This window comes from Hippopotamus amphibius, chromosome 1 (assembly GCF_030028045.1).
Source record: "Hippopotamus amphibius kiboko isolate mHipAmp2 chromosome 1, mHipAmp2.hap2, whole genome shotgun sequence".
Taxonomy (NCBI): Eukaryota; Metazoa; Chordata; class Mammalia; order Artiodactyla; family Hippopotamidae; genus Hippopotamus; species Hippopotamus amphibius.
This window is the reverse complement of record NC_080186.1, coordinates 85,820,442-85,848,105: the sequence shown is the minus strand read 5'-3', so window position 1 is coordinate 85,848,105 and position 27,664 is coordinate 85,820,442. Positions and strand designations below refer to the sequence as shown.

The window sequence follows — 27,664 nt, the reverse complement described above, 5'->3', positions numbered from 1 at the left end:
AATGTTGGCTGGTTTCCATCTGCAGCTTCCATCATCTTAGAATTTATCGCCCACTACATTTGAAATTTCCTTTTCTATATAGGAATCATACTCAATTAGCTTTGCTCTGTCAATTTAGAGATGTAAAACCTAAAGCTCAACTAAGTTGTGATTTAAGGTCCTAAAACTAGATAGTAATGGACCTTTTAACAATCAGGCATTGTGTTCTTTCTACTCCTTGCCTTAGTTTTGACTTTCTTGGTTTTGTTATCACATTAAAAATTTGTTTTCCAGTTTTATTCAGATATCATTGATGTACAGCACTGTGTAAGTTTAAGATCTACAGCAGCGATAGCTGGCTTTTTAATATCATTTGGACTTAGTTCAAATATTGCATCTTAAGGGTAGCCCCAACTACCTAATCTGCTCCTGTTAATCACTTTTTTTTGATGTGTTTTTTGTTTGTTTCAAAGCATTTATCAGTAGCTGAAATCATATTGATGATTAATTTGTTTACTAATTTATTCCTTTATCTTTCCCAACCTCCACCTCTACTCAAAGTGGAAGGTTTGAAGTGGAAGGACGATAACTTCTTCCTAATGTCTCCTATTTTCCTCTTTATTTCCCCAGACACTGTGTACTTTATAAGTTATAGAGAAAAATAATGTTTGAGTATTTTAAAGTTATTGTCCCATGTGGAATAAGCAGCTAATATGATGCAGAAGTTTGAGAATATGTGCATTTATATTTTAACAGCTAAGAAATATTTCTAAACTAAGTTCACATTTTACTTTGAGATGTTTTCCACAAAATATATTGAGGGTAGTCTTGAGATCTTGTCCCACATGTTGACAGTGTTAAATTTTTTTTTCTAATCTAAAAATGAATCAACAGTCACAGTTTCATAGTGAACACATCATCACTCAATGACAAATGTTTTCCAACATGGTAAGTTAAGTGTACTTTATAACTCAAATGTATGATGGAGATTATTCTTATGCTTGAAGAATGTTGGTAAAATGTTGGTTTTTTTTTTTTTTAAGGTAAAAAACCTACATTGAATTGATTGAAACTTGCTGTTCTATTGCTTTAGAAAAATTTGGATTATTGTATCCAGCTCTTGTATTCTTTGAGCATGAAAATTGTTATACCGGAGAGTACTTTATTTCTTCCAAAAATCATTTTCCTTCCTGCAGAATAGTGCTAGTAAATGGAAATCAAGGCAAGACCAGCAATTTCTACCTAATTTGTAAGAATCTGGGACATTCCCTCAATAGAAAGATGAAGGGCAAAAGAGAGTCCTCTTATAAGTTATAACCTAATAAATGCTATTTTTTTGTAATTTTGTATGAAAAATTGTTTTCATTTTTAAATTCTAAGGTTCTTTATTTTTATTTAGGGGGATTATGTGATATATCACGGTTAATATTATACATATCATTTTATTTCTTATCTCTTTTATTACTATAATATGATAAATATTTATAATCTTTTGATAAAATATCATATCTTGATAAAATAGTTTTTATTTTGTGAAATTTCTTTGGCTAAATTTGAAAAGGCTCTCATTTAACCTTCAATACGTGGTAGATTGATATAGACTTTTCCTTATGGGAAAAGATGCATTTTGAAATAAATATTTGTAATTTTGGGAGTACTACAGTCATAAAAAGTAGTTTTACTTACAGCAAAAAATGTTGAACATTTATCCCTCTTGTAGTAAGAATTTAGCTTTTGTAATTGAGATTCTTATTTTTACATGACTGTGAAATAACTGTTCAACTCTCTAAACTACAAAGAAAATGACTAAATTTAGAACATGAAAGCATACTTGAAATTTTTACATTATCATCACAGATCTTAATGTGTCTTCTAAAATGCCAATAAAAAGGATGAGTGAATTTATTTCACTGTCAATCTATGATTTGTGGGAAATTCTTAGAATTTCCCTATAGAATGATGTCTGGCAGTACTTACATAAAAAGAGCATTTAGAATCAGCTAACAGTGGGTGATAGTGAGGTTCCTCTTAATTTTGCCAAATCTCAAGCTCTCTTTTGTGCATTGGCAGAAAGAACAATGTCATAAGTTGAAAGAACTGAAAATGATCATCTGATTCTGGCTCTATTAAAGAGAGGACTATTGAACTTAATTCTAGACATTGTTGAAAATTTGGTTGTTATTTAGTCTGCAGTTGAGATTTGTAGAGGATCATTACATGTATCAGTTAGCTAATGCTGCATAACAAGCAATCCCCAAACAGCTTAAAACAATAGTATTTATTATTGTACATGAGTATACTTATGCATCCTGTCAGGGCTAAGTTGTGCAAGTAACTTTGCTGATCTTTACTAAACTCTTTCACATGTTTGGTGTTGGCTGCCTGTTGGGAGGTCTGGGGTAGCCTTGGCTTTTACAACTGGACTCTTCTCCCTCTGGTCACTCATGTACTAGCTACCTCACACTGGTTAGGAGTTGTTGACACAGAAATGGCAGGGTTGCAAGAGAGAGTGCCTAATCATGAAAGATTGCTAGAAACCTAGGTTCAATATTGGCACACCATTTGCCACATTCTCCTGGCCAAGGAAGTTCACAGCATCAGCTTAAATTCAAGGAGTATGTCCTCATCTTTTCTCTCCCCACTGAACACCACTTAATTCTTTTAGAGTTCTTAGCAAAGAGCCTTACAGCCATAGCCTTGATTTGATTGTAGTGCTTAGGCATCATTTCGCTTTGAAAATCTTTTGCCAGCTTGGAACACTAGAGGTGAGAAACAATTATATTTTGCAAATTAACTACCCTTGGCTTCTCTATATTCACTCTAAAATCTGAGGAATTTTAGAGAAAAGAAAATATGGAGAAAAGTCATCTTGCCAAGGTCCATAAATTCATTAGGTATATTATCTTTAAATTTACTATAGGCCACAGTTTTACATTTGCTGTTACAAACACAAGTCAACCTTTTTTATTCAGCATCCATAATAATTTCAGCACTTTTCCAGCCTTTACTAATAATTCTCTTGCCATTTTTCTATCTTTTGTAAGAATTTTCAGCCTCTGACTACCACCTCATTATAGAGTCAGTGCCATATATGTTAGGTTTTTGTTATGATAGTACTGAACTTCTAGATACAGTTTTCCTATCAATTAGCTATTCTCACATAAAAAGACACCCACAGCTCATTGGTTTAGAACAATGTGCATATGTTACTGCTTACCAGACTATGGGTTGGATGGAGTCTTGTAGATCTGCACTAGGTTTGATTGGTTGGCCAGTTTTTTCACCGGTTGTTAGTATATCATCAGAAGTAAGGCTACCAGCTGCTCTTCTGGATATGTTCTAAGCCCACCCGAGAGATATGAACTGTTGACTAGAGATGAAACTTGGAAATTCTTGAGTGGATATGTGGTATTGCTTGCAATAGGTGCTTGTCTTCCACAGCTGATTCTACGCCTTCCGAGCTTGCACCTAAATATCTCAGATGTCCTACCTTGGTGTAATATTGTGTATAGTGTTGAGTATAGTGACCTTGAGGTGGTCCTGTAGCCTGTCATAGCCATAGCCCATAAAAATGTATTAAACAAAAATTTCTGCAGACATTGTGCCGACATATGTAAAATATCCAAGCAATGAAACATAACCTGCAAAAGCATTTCCTTCCCACAAGCTCTATAAAGAACTCCCACAGCAAATTTACCACAATGTCATATACTTGAAACAAAAAGCAAAGAATCTCATCAGAGTGAAAGTTAAGTGTTGGAGAACATTTAAATCCATCACTGAATGGTAGGAAGCTCAAGGCATTTAAACTTTTTAAGCTTCAGAAAGGATGAGCCTTTTGAATGTTTTGAGGAAGGAGAATATCATTGTAAAATGAATATTTAAAGGAGATTAAGGAATTCCCTGGTTGTCCAGTGGTTAGGACTGCATGCTTCCACTGCAGAGGGCACGGGTTTGATCCCTCATTGGGGAACTAACAACCTGCATGTGTCGTGGCTCAGGCAAAATATAAATAAATAAATGAATAAATAAATAAATAAATCATATTTAAAAAATAAAGAAGATTAGCTTGGTAGTAATAGGGTAGAATGGAAGAAGCAGAAACAATATGTCTAAATTAGAAAAAGTAGTTTACACAGGAATTAATCAAAGTATACTGACGCCATAACATCTCATTGGTATATTAATTAATTAATTCATTCATTCAAGAAACACTTTTTGAGTGTATAAATTATTGTGTAAAGAATGAGAGATGCAACATGAATTAGAATTAATATCATTTTCAAGGAGAGAATTATAAAATAAATGTATAAAATAAATCTTACAAAATATGAGAAGCTATTAACAAGTCAGCATTGTAGGTCAAAATAAAGTACAATAAATATTTATTCTTAGGTAAACCAGTCTTATCCCTAGAGTTTTATCTCTAATTTACAATAACCAATTATTGTAAAGTGTAGGTTAATTATGAATAGAAACTAGTTTACCTCTTTTAACCTAAAATATGAAAACACAATTTGACAGATTATTTTGTATAAAGGGATAAAGTTAAAAGTTTATTTTTTGGCTTGAAACTGGATGACAAATGGTGGAAGCATGCACTGTTATTAATGTGAACATGTGATGTATATGTAATGTCACCTTTATGCTAAACCAAAATAGATGGCTGTGATATAAATCCAGATCTCATCTTTTAAGTGTTATGGAACTGCACAATTTCTGAGCTGGAAATGGGCCAAATGGTAAAAATCTGTTTTGGGGGAGCTGAGTCATTTTACCTTATACTATATTTTAATTTCAAAATGCTAGAATTTTATACATAAGGATAGGATAAATACCATATGCATCTAAGATTTTTTTTACCTTTTTATGATCTTTGTTCTCTTTTATGTTTTTCTCTTCTTTCTTTCTGTACTCTTCCTTCTTGTTTCTTTCTTTTTTTTAAAAGGACTTTTATTGAGATATAATTGACATACAATAAACTGCATATATTTAAAGTGTACAATTTTATATTTTTTTCTTATTAGTAATGTATATATGGCAATCCCAATCTCCCAATTTATCCCACCCCAACCCCTCCCTACCCTGCTTTCCTCTGTTGGTGTCCATATGTTTGTTTTCTACATCTGTGTCTCTATTTCTGCCTTACATACCAGTTGATCTGTGCCATTTTTCTAGATTCTGCATATGTGTGTTAATGTACAATATTTGTTTTCCTCTTTCTGGGTTACTTTACTCTGTATGACAGTCTCTAGGTCCATCCATGTCTCTACAAATGTCCCAATTTCATTCCTTTTTATGACTGAGTAATATTCTATTGTGTGTATGTACCACATCTTCTTTATCCATTCATCTGTTGGTGGACATTTAGGTTGCTTCCGTGACCTGGCTATTGTAAATAGTGCTGCAATGAACATTGGGGTGTACATGTCTTTTGAATTTTGGTGTGCTTTGGGTATATGCCCAGTATGGGATTGTTGGGTCATATGGTAATTCTTTCTTAGTTTTCACCTCTTCCTTCTAGTTTCCTATTCTCCTTTCCTACCCTCTTTCTCATGCTTTCCTTCTTACCAACAAGTTGTCAGCAGTGTTCTTATTATTTTTATATATAGTGATATCTTAGTTTATGTTAATTCTAAGTTAATAAAATATGTAGTAGCTATTAGTACAAGCAATTATGAAGTGATTGGGAAAAAAAGTAAAATCCTTGAGGATGTTTTTATACACAATAAATGCATGCTAATTAGGTTGGTATGAAGCTTTACTTTCAGAGAGAAATAAGATTCATAATAGATGTTTGAATCAATATTGAGAATCTTAATATCCTATTTGGATTTTTAAATCCTCATTTCAATTTTCCAGGCATAAATCAAAATAATCAAGTTAGTAAATCTTAATAATTTAAAATATGCATTATCTTTTTTATGATGCATTCTACTGCTATGAAAAAAATTAATTAATTGGCAAGATTATTCAAGTCAGTTTAACAAATTTGAGTTCCTACTATGTGTGAAAAACTAGCCTAGGGAACAGAATATATTATTGGATAATGATAGTTAAGATCCTTTCTCTTTTTTGATTGAGGAGTTCAGAGAAGTGATATGTTAGTTTTGAGGGAGATAATAAAGAAAATCAGTAGAAGAGAGTGACTGGATGTGCTTTTGTCAGGAGGAGGAAAGTCGAGGGGAATGGTAGGAGAACAAAAGAGGAAGAGACTTGTAAAGGTAATTTAAGATTATATTGTAAAAAAAAAAAAAAAAAGATTATATTGTATAGTTTTAAAAGGCATTGGTTGCATGTAGGTGCAGCGAGTGGGAAATAAATGAGATGGTAGCTACATTAACTTGTCCATCTAACAAATTATTATTAAGCCTCTGCTATTAGCTGGGCACTGTGCTAGGTATAGAGTGATGCAGAGAGGAATAAAGATGGGCACTGCTCCGAAAATTGTATAGAGTAGTGGGGGAGACAGCTGGGTAAATAAATTAGTTTAACCAAATACAGAAACAGGGAAAGATAAGACACAATGGGGGCATTGATCTTTTATTTCTTGGTTAATCAGCAATATTAGAGAATGCTGTTCTTGTTGGGTATTAACATTTATGAAGCACTTACTACATTACGAATACTTAGCTAGACTCCGTAGATATTTAATCTCCTTTGGTCCGAATAATAATTCTATGAATCTACTTGTATAGTTTCAGAAGGTGAGGCTCACAACAGTTGTGACTTGTCACATTAATAAGTGGAAGAGACAGATTTGAAACCAGATCCATTCGACTTTTAAGATAGTACTATTTCTATTATCATTTTTCAAGAGTCTGCACTCCATTTGACAGTTATTAGAAAATAGTATGATTGCCATGATTGGAGATATCCAATCATACTGAAAATAAACAATACTCTGGGCTGTAAGTAATAATAAGGCTGTATACTAGGGGGATTGGAAAGAAAGAATGAAGATAGGAATACTTGTAGAGAAAGAAGCTGAAGCCAAGAAAGAGAGGATTCAGAGAATAACTGAAGAAGTTTTGACCTAAGTAATTTTTTAAAATATGAAAACTTAATTAATTGAGAGAAAAGCTGGGGAAAATAATGGATCTTTCCATTCCTTCTACTACCGATTTGCTCATGACCTCATCATGACTTGGCAGGAATATGATAGTTACCTGTTGTTCATTCTTTATACTGGCACCAGAATTTAGTTCCTAAAGAATCCTCTGAATACTAATTACCCACTATCTGCTGTACAATGATGTTTAAACTCCTTATCCCAGAATATAAATGTGTGAACCTTTGTCTCTGTGTGCTGCATGTTATATGAATTCTCCAGTATCACATTACAATTGTGTAAATTTCTCTCTGCATCCACTCTAGAATGCATCCCATCTATTATATTTTCATTTCAATGACAAAATTTTCTATTTCCTGATTTTCTATTTGGTTCTTTTCAATATCCTCCCATTTATCTTTCATTTCTGCTTGTTTTTGTTTCATATGTTATTCTTTTGTTTTTAAGGGATGGTGTTTACTCCTTTATTTTATTTTATTATGAGGATTATAAAGATAGTAATCTTGAAAATTTCAGATTACTCTGTATTTTCACTTTGTAATAAATCCAATTCCTGATTACTAGCAGTCTTTTAATATAAGTTTTTCATTGTCCATTTTTAGAAATTTTGTGTATTCGGTATCTTGAGTGATTGTTGTGCTTGTTTTTCTCGTGATGAAATGTGTTTTTCTTCCCTTTCCATCTAATAATTGCGTGATTGCCTCAATATGGATCTCAATGTGCTTGATCTAGAATCATGTCTTCTATCAGTGGCTCGGGAAGTTATCCCATAGTAATATTGTGTTGATGTTGTATCTGTGGTAACCACGTAAGGGATGGTGACCCATGTCTTAGAATCAAGTCTGTATTATCTTTCTTCTGTCTCTCTTTGACATAGAGTTTTATATGAGTCTTTATTCAAATTAGCACAACTCTCAGTGTTTTCGTAATTCCTTATGTGGTAAAGGCCCATGATTTTAAGTAGAGAGTCGTATTCTAGTCCCCCACCTCAGGTGGGGCACTTTTGGTCTCAGTTATACCAAACGAGTTGATTCCAGGCTCCTATGTTTGCTTCAGGGCCTGGGGCCCATCAGGCTTGTTGCTTCCAAAGTGCTGGCTACTCTGTGGTTTTGTTTGTTTTCCTGTCCATTGAGGTATCTCAGTTGTTCTTTAGGTTACCTCTCCACTTTTAACATAATATGTATGTATGTATGAAGGGAGGGAGGGAGGCAGAGAGAGAGACTGTAATGTGACTATTTGAAATGAAGATGAACTTCAAACCAAAATTTTACAGTGTCATTTTAACCAAAATTCTTAGAGGACAAGTAAAACTTAGTTCTAATCCAGACTATATTTCTGGACATTTTTTTCTAGCTACCCCCTTTCAGGTACCTGTTAGTCTAACCTTCCTGTAGAACAGCTTTTCCAGGAACACATCATGTACTGTTATGTTCCATGCCTTTCCTCCTTCTGTTCAGAATACCCCCCTTTCATTCTCTCTCTGTCAAATTCATTATTCTTTAAGACCAGATTAAAAGCCACTTTCCACAGAACACTTCTCTTGACTCTCCCCACTATAAAGTTATCACTGCTTTCTTTATGCTTCTAGAGCATTTTGTAGAATCTTTTAATTTATCTCATCCTCTATACCCATGTTTAAGTGTTTAAATATTTGGTGCCCAACAGTATGGTTATTGTGTAAAATCATGGATCACATTCTATTCTTTTTGAAACCCTGGTGTGTGTTTGTCACATGGTAGGTACTTAGAAAATGCCTGATGAATAAATAAATATGTAGTTATTGCTGAAACAAATTAAATTAGAGTCATGTCTTTTCTTAATAGCATCTCAGTTTAGGAATGTGAATTAAATACAAATATATATACATATGTGTATATGTATATACACACATATCTATAAAAGATTATAGAGGGTGGCAATGCAGTATAAAAATTGCTTTACAAATATTCATCTAAAACAAATTATCGTTTTTTTTTTAAATTATATGTAGTGGTTTATATACAAAATTAAGCAAAAATACAGTTCATTATTTGTCTCCTAGGAGAAATACACCAACGTTAACTAAGATAAATGCTGTTTTCCACTCATATAACTTGATGTCTAGGAGGGAAAGGAGATATCAAAAGAGTGGTGAGGTTAGAAGAAGCCATATGGATAAATTTATTGAATTATCTAAGAATAGATGGCCTTAATATTAAAAGCCAAATGGGCAGTGAAGACTCAAAATTCAGGATTTTAGCAATTTTAAGAAGTATAGTCTAGAGATGGAGAGAGACAGGATGACAGAAATAAAAATCTGACTTAATGAGTAGTTAACAGATCTTTGGAATTTTAGGGCCTTAGGAAAGTTAGTGAAATATTTCTGAATACCAGTCCAGCAAAAGGTGTATGTCTGTGGGGTTCAGTCATTCTGGCTAATAGCTTTGGCAGCAAGTACACAAAATACAGGTCAAAAGACGTAGCCCCTGACAGACATGCTCCAGGTAAGGTGTTGGCAGGTTGAGTAGGAACACCAGCAAACAGAATGTGTAAGTGAACATATAAATCTGTTTTGAATAGCTACTTGGGCTTCAGCCCTTCATGTACATTATTAAATTCTCATGATTCTAAAGTAAGTATTATCTCACCTGCCAGATGGAAAAAGGTAGGCATAGAAAGATTAGGTGGCTTACCCAAGCGCCACAGACTTCAAGTAGCAGTGACAGGATATAAGCCCATATTTTCTGGCCCCAAACTGTTTCCTTTCGATACACTTTCTAAAAAGGAGCTTGATGTTTCCTGTGCAGTCGGTTAAAATAGCATGATGAAGATAGAAATAAATGGGTATTTCTGACTGTAGTGTAGGTAGAGGAGGTCAGTTCCTAACACTTAAAAATGGAATTAAATAGCTTTCTTAAGGACTTTTTAATCCAAAATTAAGTCAGGCTGCCAAGAAATACAGGGTGGAGAAAGTGGAAACTTTCTATATCCTCATCACTTGATGTAGCCAAATATTTTGGCCCAGATGAAGGTTGTCAAATATTTTACCATTTTTATTAATGTGGGTTGGGTTTCTTTCAAGTTATTCACATTACTTTTAAAATAAGGTTTTCCATGCTGCTAATGAAATTTTAGGAGAGGTCTCACTATTGGCTTCAAACTATGTTCCATTTATTGAAATATTCATTTCTCTCATTTAAAAAAATCTTTAGTGTTTAAAATTTTGGTGATTCTTTATCGACTCCCAAGACTGAAAACTGAATGTGGAGTTTATAATTTTTCTTCAGAATTTTACTCTCATAATCTCATAACGTTTGAGAAGCATGTGAAGAGGACATCGGACCATGGCCCTTTTATGTCAGAAGGCACTTTAGAGACCACTTAACCTTACGCCCATGCCTTTAAGCTAAAAAAACTGAGGCCTAATCAGGTTAAATGATGTGATCAGGGTTATATAATTTGTTTGTAACAGAAAAAGAGCCAGAAAGCACTCTGTCCAGTGCTCTTTCAATGCAGAGGACAATTACGGATTAGATTCTTGAATTTGTCTTCCCCTGAGAGTTTATTTTTGGGTGTCTCTGCCTCATGACTGAAACACTTTGTGATGGGAAATGTCTATAATGAGATAATCAATCAGGGGCAGGTGTTCCTTTTTCTTGAGCAGTGTATATTATGGGAATTCAGTAGTGCAGACAAAAGAAATGGTTAGCGCCAAGCTGTATTTTGGGGCATTCATTTGGTAAGGCTATGTGGAAAATGATGATCATTTTTCTCCTAAAGAGATTGTACAATTTACATCTTCTTGGAATCCACAGAGAAACTTTGTAAATATTATAAATATTTCCTCTGGAAGCAGATGTATGTAAGATGCCTGTTTTTCAAGTTAGCTGCATCATAAATACTTTATATACTGTATTTAAATCTGAATTATAGCTCTCTAAATTACTTTTAAATATATGAAAAGGGGAAAGTCTTAACAAGGCAAAAATATTCCTGTTTATAGTAATGTGAAGTAAATTACCTTGTAAAAATTTTAATTTTCCCAAGATAGAAATAATATAAACCCTCAAGAATGAAGCAAGTGCATAGTCTTCTTTTTATTATTATTATTATTCATTTATTTAGTCAGCAAACATTTGTTGAGCACCTGGTATGGTTAGTTACTGGAAGTCCCAGACTAAATCTGAAGTCTCCCAGCCCTTGTCAGCCACCCTCCCCCACACTTCCTGCTCCAGGCACCAGAATCTCCCTTCAAAGCCTCCAACCTCTGAGCCTCCTGCCACCTCATAGCATTTGCACATCTGTCTTCTTTGTGTCCTCCCTTCCTCTCTTTGCTTGGGGTAACTCCTACTTATCCTTGAGATGGCAGGAAAACTTCCATAATCCCCTGATCCCACTGCTCTATGCTATTATAATTCATCTTCATCTTCAATGAAATGTTTGTTTGTTTAACCCTAAGCTCTGTTTTTCTAGCCATTATTTTCTCATGATCTTATTCCTAACAGGTGCTCAATCAATATTTTTTAATGAATGAAAGTCCTCTGAAACCTACCAGCTATTTATGAATATAGTTAGTTTAAAAAGAAATTATAGTATAGTGTGAAAAATATGGGGATATGAAGTAAGTGAATAACCTTTAAGAGGAGGTAATTGAGGAAGTCTTCTTAAGAGATGATACCTATGCTGCATCCTGAACGATGCCCAAGAATTTGCCAGGTGAGGAATATGAGTGAGGAGTCATGCATTTTATACTGAGCAAAAAGGAAGAGCAAAAGCAGGAAAATGGAAAGAATATGGCATGTTTAAATAAAAATACTGCTTTTGTATCAGCATTACCAAAATCAATACTGTACTGTCGTCTTATATATAGAACTTTAACAACACCTCTTCAATAAAAAAGGATTTATGCACTCACTCTACTGGGAGAACAGATTCATATCTTCCTAGCTTGTAAAGCAATTTCCTCTCTGTGGGGTTGTTCTGAAAAGTTCACCTTAAAAAATATCAAGAAGGGAGCAGGTGGGACATTTCACAGCTTGAATAAAAAGGTAGTACCTAAGAAAATTATTCTTTAAAAATATTTTAAAAAATAAGTTTCACTTCTTTCTCTTCCTGTTTACTTAAAGTAGAACATTTAGATAACCCATCATATGAAATACATTCATATATTGGGAAAATATCCATGTTAGATGTGGGAAATAAAAGTGGCAAAAATTTATACCTCTATCAGAGGTGCTTCCATTGACAAAGCAAGATTCATTTGCCTCCCTGCCTACTCTCACTACCCTAGGCTCCAATACGCCTTTTCATTTTTGACATATAAATTTGCCTACACTTACTACCCAAATTCAGAATTATACCACTTTACTTCTGTATTCCACAGATTCCCTTGAATTGGCTTGGGAGATATTTTTCAAAATGTTTTCTATGTGTCATTTATTGAGCAACTTTTATGAACATGACGTTGTCGCTGGTCCTCTTTATAATTATCTTATTTAGTTTTCATAGTAACCTGTGTGGTAGTCATTATTTCACAGTTTCATCATAGCATTGTGCTTCCCAGTAGCTGTGGAAAAACAGTGCTCATTTATTCCATTGCATTCTCCATTTTTCCTAGACAATAATGATTTACAACAGTGATTTAGATCATTGAGCATGTATTATGTGGCAGGCACTAAATATTTTACATGTATTAATATGTGCAATTCTCCGTATAATGGTATGGCGTCTAGCCTATAATTGGCAAGTTGGATGAGGAAGCTGGGGGCACAAAGTGTTTAAATAACTTTTCTAGGATCACAAAGCTAGTAAGTGATATAGCTGGATTTAAATCCAGAAACCATCAAACTATATTGTTTCGTATGGTATTATGCTGTGATGGGTACTTACTGGCTGGTGTGTGCGTAACAGAAGAAAGATCAGTTGAAAGAGATGATCTGTTTGTGATTGAGGTGAATCTAAAAGTAATTGGACAGAGATCTCTATGCTGCTTTCAGGAGACAGTAGCTAATATTTCCAGTTCCTTAATTTGTATATCTTCCTCAAGCCCTGTATTACTTGGCCTGTCCACAGAACACACCTGTATACACATGGACACACACACACACACACACCCCCCCAGAGAAACAAATCTGTTCATTGTGTCCTTAGCATTATACTGGGAATTGAAGATAGAGGAGAGGATAGATGGGGGCAACTCTAAACTCAGGGCAAGTATATACGTCTCTCACCTCTCCATTACCACACCTTCACATCATCTGAGAATATGTATTCGTTTGTCTAACTTCTCCACTGTGAGCTTCTTGAGGGCAGAACCCAAAGCTTACCCAACTTGTTTACTCTAGAACCCAGCAAATTACAAATTCCCAGCAAAAGTAAGTGCTCTGTAGATATTTGTTGATTGAGAAAAAGAGGAAGGAGGGAAATGAATGAAAAACCAAAGGAAATAATGTGTTAAGATTCCATGGACCACAAACGTATTTAAGTTCTATTACTTTCACTCATATTCTTCATTTAAATTTCTTACATTTAATGGTCCTTATGACAAACTGTGACTGCATTGTCAGCGTTATAATGTATTTCATTAGAAGCTTGGTCAATGGAGTTTTCCATTTTTACAAAAATATATGATTTGCCCTTAGCTTTTTTATTTTCTTGTTTTTGGAGTTTAAATAATACTAAGCTGTAAGCAGCTAGTTTTGATGGCAATGTTCAAGATATGTATGAACATTGTGTCCTTTAGCTTCTAGGCTGATTTTTTTCAAAATATTCTGATAATAATCAGACCATCATCACATTAGTTCATTTTCAGCAATGCTATTGCCTGAAACCTTGGTCCACCTTTAGATATGAATTAAATTAAGAAGATTAAACATTTCTATTCTTATCTGTTTTCTCCCATATTCATTAATTTTCTGAAATTTCTGCATATTCTTCATGTGCTATGTGAGCATTGACTCTTAGGCATTAAATTCCCAAGGACTGAAATAGTGTCTAAGTCACTTCACACAAAACCTAGCGGGCTTTGGTGTACTTCAGAGACGGGTACAAGAGTGTAAAGCAAATATATTCCAATAAAGAGTTTAAAAAAAAAAGACAAAAAAAAAAACCTAGCGGGAAGTAATAGTGGTCTGGACAACATCTTTAACAGAACAATTTTGGTCTTAACTATTTTTTTTGCTACAATATATAATGTTCCAAATGCTATAATTATAGTGACATAATTACTTTAGGTTGGTCGTGATTATGGTTGTTGAATCATTTTTATCTATTTTGACTCATATTTGTGATATCTATAGATTGTTTCTAATTGCTTTTGTCTATCTCGTATTTTTACTGAAAAGATTGATCTTAGTGGTTTCTGTAGGTAATTTGCATATAAGAAAATGCTTTGTAAAGAATAGCGTGATCTGCAAGTATTATTGCTGGGTACCTTGTAAGGCAAATAAAGAGTTTTGTTAGATTGCATTTGAGTGAGCTATGTATGGCATATATTGTATAATAATGACTATAACACATGTGGTTTTTATATTACATCAGAAACTTTCTCAAGTTCTCTGGGGCTCCTGGCTGTCATTATGAGAACTACTGCAGAAGTGAAATGATGATACCCATAGACTGGACTTTGGAGAAAGTCAAACCTGGTTAGGAGTCCTGAATCTGGCTTTCACAGCCTGTGAGGCAAGCCCTGACATCACCATACACTATTATGATTTTAGAATGAAGTAGAAGACAAAATAGGGAATCACAGGCCTTTAGGAAATGTCTGTTAACTTAATGATCACCAGGATCACAGAAATAAGCAATAAAATATTTCAAACCTAAATCAGAGAAGAAAATTTTGTGCCTTACTGTGTTTAAAATGAGAATAACAACAGTATCTACTGTTGTTCTTTAAAGGTTCTTATAAAGATCAGGTTCTTATAAAGGTTCTTATAAAGATATAGTGAGTTAATATTTATATCTACCTCACTGAGTGGTTATGAAGATAAAGTGAGTTAATATTTATAAAACACAATAGTAATAGTAACTCCTATGTAAGTATTTATTAAGTAAATTAAATATAAAAATATAAATGTTTTCATTGTAAGTGTATATTATTTACATCAATTTGAAAAGCAATTATTAAAATAATTTTTCCAAAACATTAACAACAGTAGATGGCATATTCCCAAAATTCTGGTTGTCTTTTTCCGCCAATTTAAACTTAATCTATTTCCAAGCAGACCAACAACAAAGACAAGGAAACCAACCATTTTCTCACTGGAGGAAGAAATAATAGAGAGACCAGAAAATCAGCTGTTACAGTCCAATGCGATAATTATTTTAATAAAAAAACCACAGGGTGCTCTGGGAGATCAGAATGTCAAGAACCAAGGGGCTCCATGAGGGACGCGTGGAATGAGCTCTGCAGCAAGCTTGAAGTGTGGCTCGTCAGGCAGTGGAAGAGCATGTTGGAATACATACAGGTTGAAAGCTGACTTGGTCTACTCACGGAAGTACAAACAGAGTTCTAGAGTGGGGCAGGTGTTGCAGCTGGAACTGGAGAAATGCAGTAGGCAGGGGCCAAGTTCAAAGGTCCCTTTAAGCAGAATAATATCATGATTAGATATGGGTTTTTAAAAAGATCACCAGGATTGTGTAAAACACTGAAAAAAATTTGTGCTGAATACAGTTGTCTCTTACTTGGGGTAATCATCATAGATTTAACTAAGTAAAAGTGATGAATATTTAAATTTAAATTTAAATTTAATTTAAAGTGTGTTTTAAAATTTTGCTTTTAAAAAGTGAGGGGTGACATTATTTTTATGAAGTAAAACTTTTAAATAAATTTGTATGGGCTCCACACATGAAAGTGAATACTAGTTTCAACAGGAAGAAGATTCAGATATGGCTGTTGCTCTCCAAATCTGTTCTTTCGGCACCTAAAGTATTTCAATCACTGTTGCACTTACAAAGAAAAAAAGAAACTGGACAAAAATCTCTTTTGCATGAAGTGAGTCCAGTACATTTTTAAGTCAACATCTTCCAAGTAAGTTTCGGTAAATTCTCTCCTTTGCCGGCACAGAACTTAGAAAATGGTGGCTTTTTAATAAATAAATTCCTGCATTCCTGCACTATAATATCTAGACAGCTAAGATTTGGATAAATTTAAATTCTATTATTGGCAAATACTATCTTATAATTTTAAGGCCAAGTATTTTATTCAGCTGTTTTAACTTAATTAATGTGTCCCTCCAGCACTTGTGCTATTACTCACTCTTTTTTTTTTTGGCTAGACCTGAGCTTTTGTTCTGTTAGCTTTGTGAACCACCAGCTACGCAGAAGTAAACTTCATCGTGGTCATCTTATTAAAACCTTTAACTGGATCCTTTGTAAGACTTAAAGAGGATATGGGAGCATCATGGATTGGCTTTTGCCTTGCCAATTCAAATGACCAAAATGAACATTACACAGGATAATGTGATTTTAGTTGCCAGTCAACCTCTAACATTTTACTTTTTAAATTACGTTTTATTTGCACATTGCAAAAAATTCAAAGAATATAACATCGTAAAAAGTACACTCTATCCCCAACCTTAGTCCACATGCACTTAAGCAAGTTTACATATTTACACAAATGTTCTTTTTTAATGATCATATATCCCACATATCTAAACTGTTTGACTTTGTTTCTTTTACATCTTTTTAGAAATCAGATAAAAATCTGTCAATATTACTATTATTATTTCTGAAACTGCCTGAAAAAAGTCATAAAGCTTTTTCAGTTTTGAAATTTGCTGAAAATTTTGTTTTTAGAGCATCTATGACTAATATAAATTACTCTTTTTGGTTGCCCTTCCTAAAGGGGTTTCATTGACATTAAGATAAACATACAACAGGTGTTGCAAAGTTTGAAAATATAATTTGCACAGCATATGGATGTGCTACGAAAAATAATGTCTTCTTTCTAGAAAGCCTGGAAGGATTCTCAATATAAATCAAAGAGTTTATGACACTACTGGGAAAACAGTCCAGGTGAAATAAGATTATTGAGTAGTAGGAAAGCTATAATAAAAACTGTCAGTACTGTCACGCAATTCTCTCTAAGTTCTGTAAAGGATCAAAAGTGTATTGAGCATCATGTAACAGCTGTCTAGAATGTGAGGGCAACCCCACTTGTGTTGAGCAACAATATGCTAGTTTGAAAAATAATTACATATGGCTTGTTGTAGTTAAATTAAAAATGGTAGGTTAAACTCTAAAATGTACTGTGAATCTTGGGTTTTTGAAAATGACTACATGCTAACTAAACATGTAACTGATCTTTATTTTGGATGTCTGTGATCACATATACATAAACTTATTCAAATTAAAATGGTATATAAAATATAGGTATTTTCTTAATTGTAAACAGTTACCTAAGGAAATATTTGTGCATAGATGGCATATTTTGTCAGGGCAAAATGCTAGCCTATCCTGGAGGGTAAGAAATACTTTGTCACCATCTCACCAGGAGGCAGCAGTTGAAAAGCGAAAGGGAGAAATATGCCTTGCATTGAGAATACAGAAGTACTAGGAGATAGTGTGTGGAGCAGGAATAAGGGAAAGCCTCTTTCATCACATGGATTCTCATATTTGCTAGTTGCTTATGTTAGTTACTTACTCAACTATACACCCATAATAAAGATCAGTTACACTTTTAGTTAGGATATATCCATTTTTCAAAAGCACAAACTTCACAGTCTATTGTGTTGCCCAACCTATCATCTTTAATTTTTGGGAGAAGAATATGTTTACCTTATACTAGTAGCATGGAGAAACAACCAGAAGCCTTAAAAGGATTCCATACAGATAACATTGGGTCACTGATGAGATTGATTCCTGAAGAAGTGTATTGATGGGAATTTTCCATAAACATGTGGGAACAACTATACGTGTGCCAGCTACTAACATAGATACTAAGAACCAAGGATGGGTTATAGTCTCTGCCCTGGATGAACCCATAGTCTTTTTTTTTAATAAATCACATTAGGCAATATAGTTTCTTTTCCCCTCATTCCTTTTATTCATTCTGTCCATGTTATTTGGCAGGTAAAATGTACATGATGTAGTATGCGCTGTGTGGAATACGGAGAACCAAATATGCATCCATAACTTGCTCTGGATATTAAGCTCTAGTAGACTCATCAGTCCATGGTAAAATCTTACTTGTTCTTCAGTCTCCAGCATAAGTATCTTTGTTTGAGAGGCTTCTCTGATTTTCCTGAGGTGGAAACACTTTTTCCTTCTTCGGAAATTCCAGAAGGAGAAAATGAAGATTTAAAGCATATATTTATGTTTGCCAGATATCCACTATGTTTAGTGTATGTAAATAACTGTAAACCATCATATTGTGACTCTTTAGTCATAGTGTAATGGATTTTTAGTGACCCATTTCACAGTAAAGGAGAAAAAGCAATACATAACTTTCAGAGCATTTTGAGAATTATAGAGAATGCTTGTTAAGTAAAGAAGTACCTACTATTTCGTGTAAATGTATAATATTTAAACATTCTCACAACAAACCTCTGAAGTACAAATTATCATCTCCATTTGTATATGAGAAAACTGATCCCCAGAGAGATTAGGTCATTTGCCTAAGGTCTTAACCACCAGTAAAGTGTCAAGAATTAAGTATGGGCAATCAAGAACCAGAGCTGTTCTTTTAACCTCTATGCTATGCTTTCTGAGTTAATATATTTAGAGGCTTTGGACAAGCAAGCATATTTGAACACTTGGTAATTAACATAAGTCTGGGTGTGTATACACATGCGCTCTATATATTATACCTATAAGCTATGTATAATCTGGCTTGTTTATGCTGGCTATATTTACTATAACCAGATATTACAAGTAACCCTATCCAGGTTCATGGCTAATCACTATCTCATTACTGCAAGACAGAGGAAGGTCTTTCTTCTTCTTGAATCTCGCTATCTTCTTCAATCCCTTTTAAATACTCTCAATCCTCATCATCTTTAAGGTGGATAAAGAATGGTTTCTTATGAGTATTGCCAAGAGGACCATCCCTCCAGGACATAAAGCAGAGCTTTTATCTATAATATTCTCTGGTTTTCTTGTTCAAATTATACCTCTGTTGTAGCTGCAAGTGACAGGGACCAAATTGTATCATAGGTTTTAGGGCCTAGATATCTACTGGGCAGGGAAAAAATGTTTAAGAAATACTTTGATTTGTTCTGTATTCATTGACTCTACAGAGGTGGAAAGTGTTTCTGTATTATTGTCGTATTTTAAAAACTTGTGAATATGTAATATTACTTTTTTTCTTTTTGGCTGCACCATGTGGCATGTGTAATCTTAGCTCCCCAACCAGGGACTGAACCTTTGCCCTCTGCATTGGGAGCATGGAGTCCTAACCCCTGGACCACCAGGGAAGTTCCTAATTATTGATTCTTTTAATAGTTGCAATATAAAAATATTTTTTATTCCATTTCAACAATTCAGTTTGTACGTCATGATCTTGTACTCTTCAAATAAGTTTGTAGCAGAGAGAAATTGGAAATGGGGGCACCCTTCCTTCTCTGCTATAACCTACATTTGGCAACTGAACCTATTTTCTTTAGATTTTGGTACTGGTATTTAAATCTTGGCTTATTATCTAAAACTTCTATTTCTAGTATCTTAAAGCCCCGGTAGATTCCGAAAACCTTAAGGACTGACCCCACTTCCTTTAATCATACTCGGTTCTCTTTTCATACCTAATTAGTTCTATCTTATGCATATATGTAGGATGTGTGTTTATTTTCTTTCAATGACTCTTCTTGCAGTTTATAATATACACTGATGCCATCACATTCTTCTTGTTCCACTCTGTACAACAAAAACTTGAAGTCCCATTGGCTCTTGTAACAAAGAGAAAAATCTAAGTTTAAGAGTAGCATTCTTCAGATCCTCATGATGATATTTTCTTTGTGTTTTAAAATAGGACAATATGTTTTTTTAAAAATTTTCAGGTGATAATACTAAGTTCTTATGGAAGTGTTTTATTTGCTTGCATGACAATATATATGCAAATTTATTGCTTCTTATGCTGTTGAGGTTTTTGTAGCATACATAATTTAAAAAAATAAGACTATGGTCAAAAAGTATCTTTCCCATAGAAGTGGCTATAGCAAAGCTGTTTAAAATTGTAATAGAATTAGCCTTCGAAATTGTGTAATATCATAGAGAGAACTCATGTTTTCATCTTGACTTGAGAAGTCTCTTGAGGAGATGGTTAAGACTACCTTCCACTTTTTTTTCTTAAACTAAAATTGAACTTCAGGAGAGAGGATACTATAGCTTTTTCTAGCTGTGACTTCGTAACTGCTTTTTTTCTCCATCTTCAAATTACTCTGGCAAGGAGGCAATGATGTTGCCGAAAGATGAGGTCAGTGAAACATCGCTTTTTAAAATTTTAACTTGTCTTCATACCTGAATGGACTAGTCCTGGGTATAAGATGGTAAATATGTTCCAGTAGTTCCTTCAGCTGCCTTGGCCACTGGTCTCATTATGCTTCTGGGAGGTTTCCAGTGCCTCAATATTCTCATCTATGAAGTGGAGATAAAAGTGGTCTTATTAATTTTTAAGAATCAGTTATGTATGAAGATCAAAAATGAGTATTATTTTTGACTTTAAGTTCCATCATTTAATTCAAAATATGCAAAAAATGTAAAATACACATTTTTTATCCATTAGTATTTGAGACAAACAATAATTTTCTGACATGGACTATAGAAATATTGTAGAAAGGTTTTTAGCTGTGCTGTATTCCTAGACTAATGATCATCCAACAGGATGTTTTGAGCATTGATTGTGTGAATTGCTGCTAAATTTTGCCTCTTTTGAACTGTCTCGGAGCACCCACATGTGAATGGAAATTTCTAGTGAATAAATAACTTTACTTAAATGTTGTTTTGTTGTTAACCTGTAAAATCAAATAAATATGAAAAGCCTTAAAACATGAACATCATAGGTGTGGTTAAAAGGCAGAATGGTGCACAGGATAAAAAATTCAGTTGCTGTAAATGATGTTGCCATAGCTTTCGAGCCGAGTGGAATGTAAAAGCTGGGCCAAGATGCATATTAGGAATATTCAAAGTTAGTTCCAAATACCCTTGAGCTAATAAGAACCTGTGGTGTAATCAGAGAAGCAGAGTCAGAAAATATATAGGAAAGGCTGTTAATGGAATATTGAGAGAAGCAGAATTATTGGAAGCTGAGAATGGCCCTTGAGTGTTTAATGTATCAGAACATTGGATTACTCTCATCATGTTTTAAAGATGCCAACCATCTTTCCTTTTATTATAACCAAATCTGGGTACAAGTGATGTAAGCTGTGGAACTCGGACTTATGTATGACACTTCTAACCTCCATTTCTTGATTCACACTCCTTTCATTCAATCCGATACTCCATTCTACCCAGTTTCAATAGAAATATTGCCACTTTGGGGAAGGATATTAGACTATGTATTTGCCTACACTGGTTATTATATGGTAGAGAAGTTAGATCCTGTACCCACTGCTACATCTGAATTAGTTAGACCTTCCAAATAAAGGTACTGAATATCAAAGATCTGTGGAAATAGAACATCAATACTAAGAAAAAAAATTTTTAAGGTAAATATTAACTTGCCCAGTTTGATTATATATATGCTAATATAGATTATACAAAACCTGATGAAAGAGTGCTTACTTGATTGAACCAAAGTCTAGCAAAAAACCCAAAGACAATGCAATGTGAGGTTTTAAATCTTTCAAACAGATTTGTATGATTTTTTTAAACTGAGAAATTAATTATTATTTAAACACATGGATTAGAAAATTCTTTATTAAGCTAGGTTACTATTCCAACTGCTGTGTTTGTGTAACAATGAAAGAAGCAGGTGTCTGTTCTCAGATGTGTGAAGAATGAAATGCTGCTTATTTCATTACTCACTGTAATGTTTTTTGGTGTCATGGAGTAAAACTGTCCAGCCTCGCTGATGTTTGGGGAGGGGAATCATAGCTCTCTTTCCCTAGAGAAAGATCCTGGATAAATATATCTTTAATAGTTTTTGTCCCTTAAGTAATGGTACTAAAGTTTTCATACATTTTTATGGTGATGTTGAATCACGAAGGATTAACGTTATTAAAGAGTTTATGTTTTGCTTTTAATGAAATCTATTGTTATGCTCTCTATTAAATATGAAAATGAAAAGAGTTCATCACTAGTAAAAAATCTAAGATGTTTTATTGTTTTAAAAATAATTTAATATCCTGAGTATAAATGTAATTGGGGATTAAAAATATTACATAAGTGTTTATCTGAATTAACTTTTGCCTCTTACAATGCATTTAAAAATAAACTGCACTATAAAAGAGTAACTTTGAAATATAAAAGGGGAATTAAATGACTGAGGATAAAAACAAGTGTAATTTAAATGTTACTTCTAATGAAAAATTTATGTAGAACTGTGGTTTACAATAATTGTTGACATATTCCCCTAAGTACTGTGTCTGTGATTTTTCATGGTATCAATCATTTAAAGCAATTTAGGTAATAACATTCTGACATGCATTTCTGCTATTTTATTTACACCATTTGCCTACATCGTTGTAATGCAGTACCTTTCTGATTTGGTACAGTAAATGCACTCTGTAATATCTATTATGGCATGGTCAAAGGATAATTTATTGTCAAATAGAAAAATAGGTCAACACTAATGTCACTTGATGATCAACCCCCCCAAGTTTAATAAAACATCTCACCAGTATGCATTCCAGTGCAGTGGTTGATATTTTATTAGGACTACCTGGCTATAGCAGTAGTGTAATTACTGAGCTGTCAGAGTGATAAGTGGGATTAATGGCAGCCTGATGCACTTTAGTCTGCAGAGCGCTTAGAGAATTGCAAGATGGTATTATTATCAGAGTCTGCCCATTCTGGCATATTCATGGCACCAAAGAAAAAAAGAATGCTACAATTCAGGTTTGCGTTGCCCTGCCTCATTAACATCTGACATTTCCAACAGCTGTTATTTGTGAACTAGCTCAATAATAAAAGGAGAATTATTTGGTAAAGAGGCTTAATAACCACAACTAAAAATCCTTACGTTGTCAGTGCTGTTAAGTGAATCTGTTTATATTGAATTTAAGATTTCTCTGGAAGAACAGAAAAATACACTTTGCATTAATTTGGCTCATTCATACCTGCTGACATTATAACTTTATTTTTTAATTGCCTTATTATTCAAGCTAGATGCTAGAAAGAAGAAAATCCAAAAACTTGTGACTTCATTAGGGATAACCACAATCCTCTATCTATATCTTTATCTATCCTAACAGTATTTTTGTTGCTTTGTTCTTATGGAATGGCAGATACTTAAAAAATTGTCGAAATGACTTTTCTACAAATCAGAAGATATTTAAGATTGCATATTATTTTATAGCTATTTTTATTTTAGCTACTTTATTTTACCATGTAATAGGAAATCCTTTCAAACCACTATTAATGTACAACACATTTATCCATGTGATGAAAGCACATGTAAGTATCACCTCGTTTCAGCATCAAGGGCTGAATAGACCGTGCTTTGTTTTCTTTTTGGATTGTTGTGCTACTGATCATGCTTCCAAGAAATTCTTTTTAAACTCAGTGACAGTGTTTTAGGGAAAAAAAATCATAAGTATGAGAAGATAGGAATTCAACTAAATGATAGATGTGAATCTAACTGGCATTTAGAAAAATGATAGGGGAGAGGTTTAATGACTGCATTTCAGAGAGGACAATTGATTATGAAAAGCCTTCGGTACTCATTGTGTAAAATTTAATTTAGAGAGAAGGCTAAGGGCACAAACCAGAGAAACGAGATCAGATTTAAAAACAAGATATTAATTAGGTGCTGAGAAAACTGGTTCAGACAATGAAAAGGACTCTGACTCACAAAAGAATGACAAGGAGACTGGTATTGTTTTCTCGAAGGAAATGAACCAATGTCTTTACACATGGACGTGGACAGTAAATGAGCTAGCCAGTCACCTTTGTCACTGAGTAACATGGGATTCAATGAAATTCTCAGAGAATTCTCGTCTTCTGACAAATGTGACAATGGTATATCTTAAATTTTAGATTACCAGCCTAAATTTTCACTACTCCCACTCTCACTTTATGCCAGACCAGATTCCATTCGTTCACCTACGCTGTCATGTTCTTTTCTCTCCAGGCTTTGGCACATACTGTTTTTATTCTTTGGTCATTTTCTTGAGTGGCCCTTCACTCCAAATTTCCCACCCTCCTCCACTTCCCTGATGCCCACTCATTCTTCAAGCATCCCCTTAAATATTATTCCTCCCAATAAGCTTTTCGTGACTCTCTCCTCCAGGACTACTGTTCCTCTTATATACGCCCTTAGCATGCTGTTTTTACCCAAATTCATACTGACCACATTGACTACTACAAGTGCCTTTTATATGTCTAAACTTCCTTCAAACTGCAAGGTCCATGAGAAGAAGGCCATGGTAGCCTTGTTCACCACTTTTATAACCTCATGTCCCAGGTTCTGCCACGTAACAAGGGCTCATTAAATATTTATCAAATGAATGCACAAGTACATATATGAATGTACAAAATAAAAAGACCATTCTAGCCAGTGGTTTCAGTCCTAAAGTATTAATTATAGAATTGTGATTCTCTCTGTGTGACTCCAACCACATTTATCAGAATCACCTTAAAGGGGTTTTCCCAAATGCACATTCTCAGGCCAGTAACTCAGACTCAGGAGGGACTCCTCTGTGGAAATTATGACATGTCTCAAACTTCCCAGGTGGTTCTTAGGCACACTGAAGTTTGAACGTGGCTCTGGTCATTTCCCCAGGAAGCAGATTTCTGATATGAGATTAGTATGTGGAAAGCTTATTAGAAGATCCACACCTGTTCAAGAGTGAAGGAATCAGGACTGAACAGACATAGCCACCATAAAGGCTGCAGCTGATCCCTGCAGACTTGTTCCCCAAGTGAGGGCAAGGAGACTGGGCCTCTGCCTCCCCTCATGACCTGTGATTGGAAACTGGCTGCCGCTGGAAATAGGGAATGACCTTGGTTCAGCCTGTTCTCTTCCCCTGAGGGCACAGCAGCTGGGGGCATAAATGCTTCAGTCTGGAAGCCAGTGGATCTGGTCTGTGTATTGAAGCATCTACTACATCAGAAAATTGGAGGGAGGGAGGGAGAGATAATGGGAGGTGAAGAAGGAGGCAGGGAGGAGAGGTGGAGGAAAAGAGGGAGGGATGAAGGGAGGAAGAAAGGAATTTACAAGTGGTAAAAGGAGAGATTTTACCTTTGTGTTTGTATAATGATTGTGGTCTAAAAGGCGTACAAAACTTTTATCATAAAAGACTCCATTCTCTAAGCATTATCAGTGTAGTGAGGGATCCAAACAAGACTGATTTAGTAAGTGGATGAGTGATATATCTTAAATAAGTATGATCTTAAACTCTAAGAGGAACACTGAGAGAAAGCGCAGTTATTAGCCTGAATGGTGTTATTTTATACAGCTTAGGAGGTGTGCAAAAAGGGAAACACAGCTACTCTATGTTTATTGCTTAGAACTGTTTTTTGTACCTAAAAATAGTACAGTTTTATTTGTTCTTACTAGACACTAACTCTGAATGGGCATAGGGGTAGAGAATATATAGAATAGTATCTCAATGATTGTATAGTTTCTTTAATTCAGTTACTTTATTCCCTAGATGCCTGAAATGTGCGGATGCCCCCTGTCAGAAGAGCTGTCCAACTAATCTGGATATCAAATCGTTCATCACAAGTATCTCAAACAAGGTAAATTTGTATTTAGCTCTGCAAATGAAAATTAATGAGCCTTTGATCTTGTTCTCTATCTGTTATGACCATGATTAAACATAAAGCTTGTCCTAGTTAATTGGGTTAAAGTATTAAAAATATGATTTCTATAGGCATGTGAAAATGTGGCACATTTTATTAATGTCTCTTCCAAATTGTGATATGATTATTGTGAAATATGTAGTCATTGTTTATTGTCTTAAAAATTAGTTTGTGGTAAAATTAATCATTTTTTAATCCAAAACGTTCACTGAATAGATTGATTCTAGTTTAAGCTTGCTAAATGCTTACAGATAGAAACTGTCATTGATTATCAAAACACATTTCAAATTTGTGAAGTATCTTTGTTTTAAAATGTGCTTTGGTATTAACTCTGGCAAACTGAAACAAATCAAGGGAATTTGCTTAAGATTTGGAATAATTCATAGAAACTGATAGAGTTGTAGCTAAAAATCCCCGAACAACTAAAAAATAGAAAACAGACTTCTATGGGCATGAGTAGAAAAAAAAGGAATTTTGATCTTTAAGTTTTTTTTTTTAAATCAATGCAATGCTAAGCCCAGTTTTTGTTCACTAAGAGAATGGTTGATTGATTGAATGAGTAATTAATAGTATCTTTTGTTTGTTAAAGGAGCACTGCAAGCTCTTAGCCAAGTATGTTATCCTTTAACAACTGAACAAGAGCTGAAGGAATCTTCCCATAAGGATATAGAGAATCCTTCTTTTCATAGTGTTTAACACTTATGTTCTAAAATGCTGCAAAAATCCAGTAAGTGCCCCTTCAACTACCAAGTACCTTTTTATATATAAAGATCATTTCTCAATATGTCAATGGTTTAAAAAATATTGTAGGAGAAAACTTATAAATTTATATAGCTGTAGGATTTCAGAAGTATTAGGGGTTATTAGTTAGGTATAGGACGTGGTATTATTCTATATAGTCAGACTTTTTAGGATTTGAAGTCCAGGTTGAGTTTTTAGATTGAACACTTGTGAATCCAGGGGAAATTAATTATTTCTTTACTTTCATTTACCAAGGAAATCATTTACCAAGGAAAGTAGCATCTGTCTTACAAGATTGTGGTATGAAATGAATAGTATTTATAAGTGAAAATTTCTAATGTGGTCATTATTCAACAAATATTTTATTGATGCGGAATTATGAACTTCCCTATTCACTCAATATGGTAAATACTAGTCAAGTGATTACTATTTTTGTATCTGGTGTTATTTATTGAACACCTGCTATCGACCAAACACAGTGAGAGTCACTGGGTAAGAAAGGGTCCCTGCTATGACCTTGCCTTTTGGAAATTCATAATCTGTGAACAAAGCCAGATACATTAAAAAACAAAGAAGCACAAAATCCTAGCCATAATTCAATGTGGTTAGTACTGCAATCCATGCTGTTCAGGAAGAGTATTCAGCATGTGAAAAAGCAGGAATATGGGCATGTACATGGCATGTTTGGGGAAATACAATAAATTCAGCGTAGCTAGAATGAGACCTAGATTACATGAAGAAGAGTGATGGGAAAGAGACGAGGCAATTAGATTGAGATTAGGTTGTGAAAATATTTGAATTCTATGCTCAATATTTGAGACTCAATTCTGTAGATAGTAGGAAATCATTAATGCTTTATATTTTTTTGTAAATAAGAAGATGAGGTCTGAAAAGGGATCTCATTTATTAACTTTGTACTATCCCAAACATTTATCATCACAGGATCTCTGTCTTATATGTGAAAATAAATAATTTAAGTGAAATGTGTATATG

General features: G+C 34.1%; 1 protein-coding gene across 3 annotated transcripts in view; it reads left to right on the top strand.

Moving 5' to 3' along the window:
• Positions 1 to 27,664, top strand: part of DPYD (dihydropyrimidine dehydrogenase) — an 807,016-nt gene that overhangs the window by 175,831 nt on the left and 603,521 nt on the right. For all 3 annotated transcript variants that reach the window (XM_057718457.1, XM_057718467.1, XM_057718475.1), the window contains exon 4: positions 25,780 to 25,867. In XM_057718457.1, coding sequence (XP_057574440.1) covers positions 25,780 to 25,867 — 88 coding nt within the window. The remainder of the gene's footprint in view (positions 1 to 25,779; positions 25,868 to 27,664) is intronic.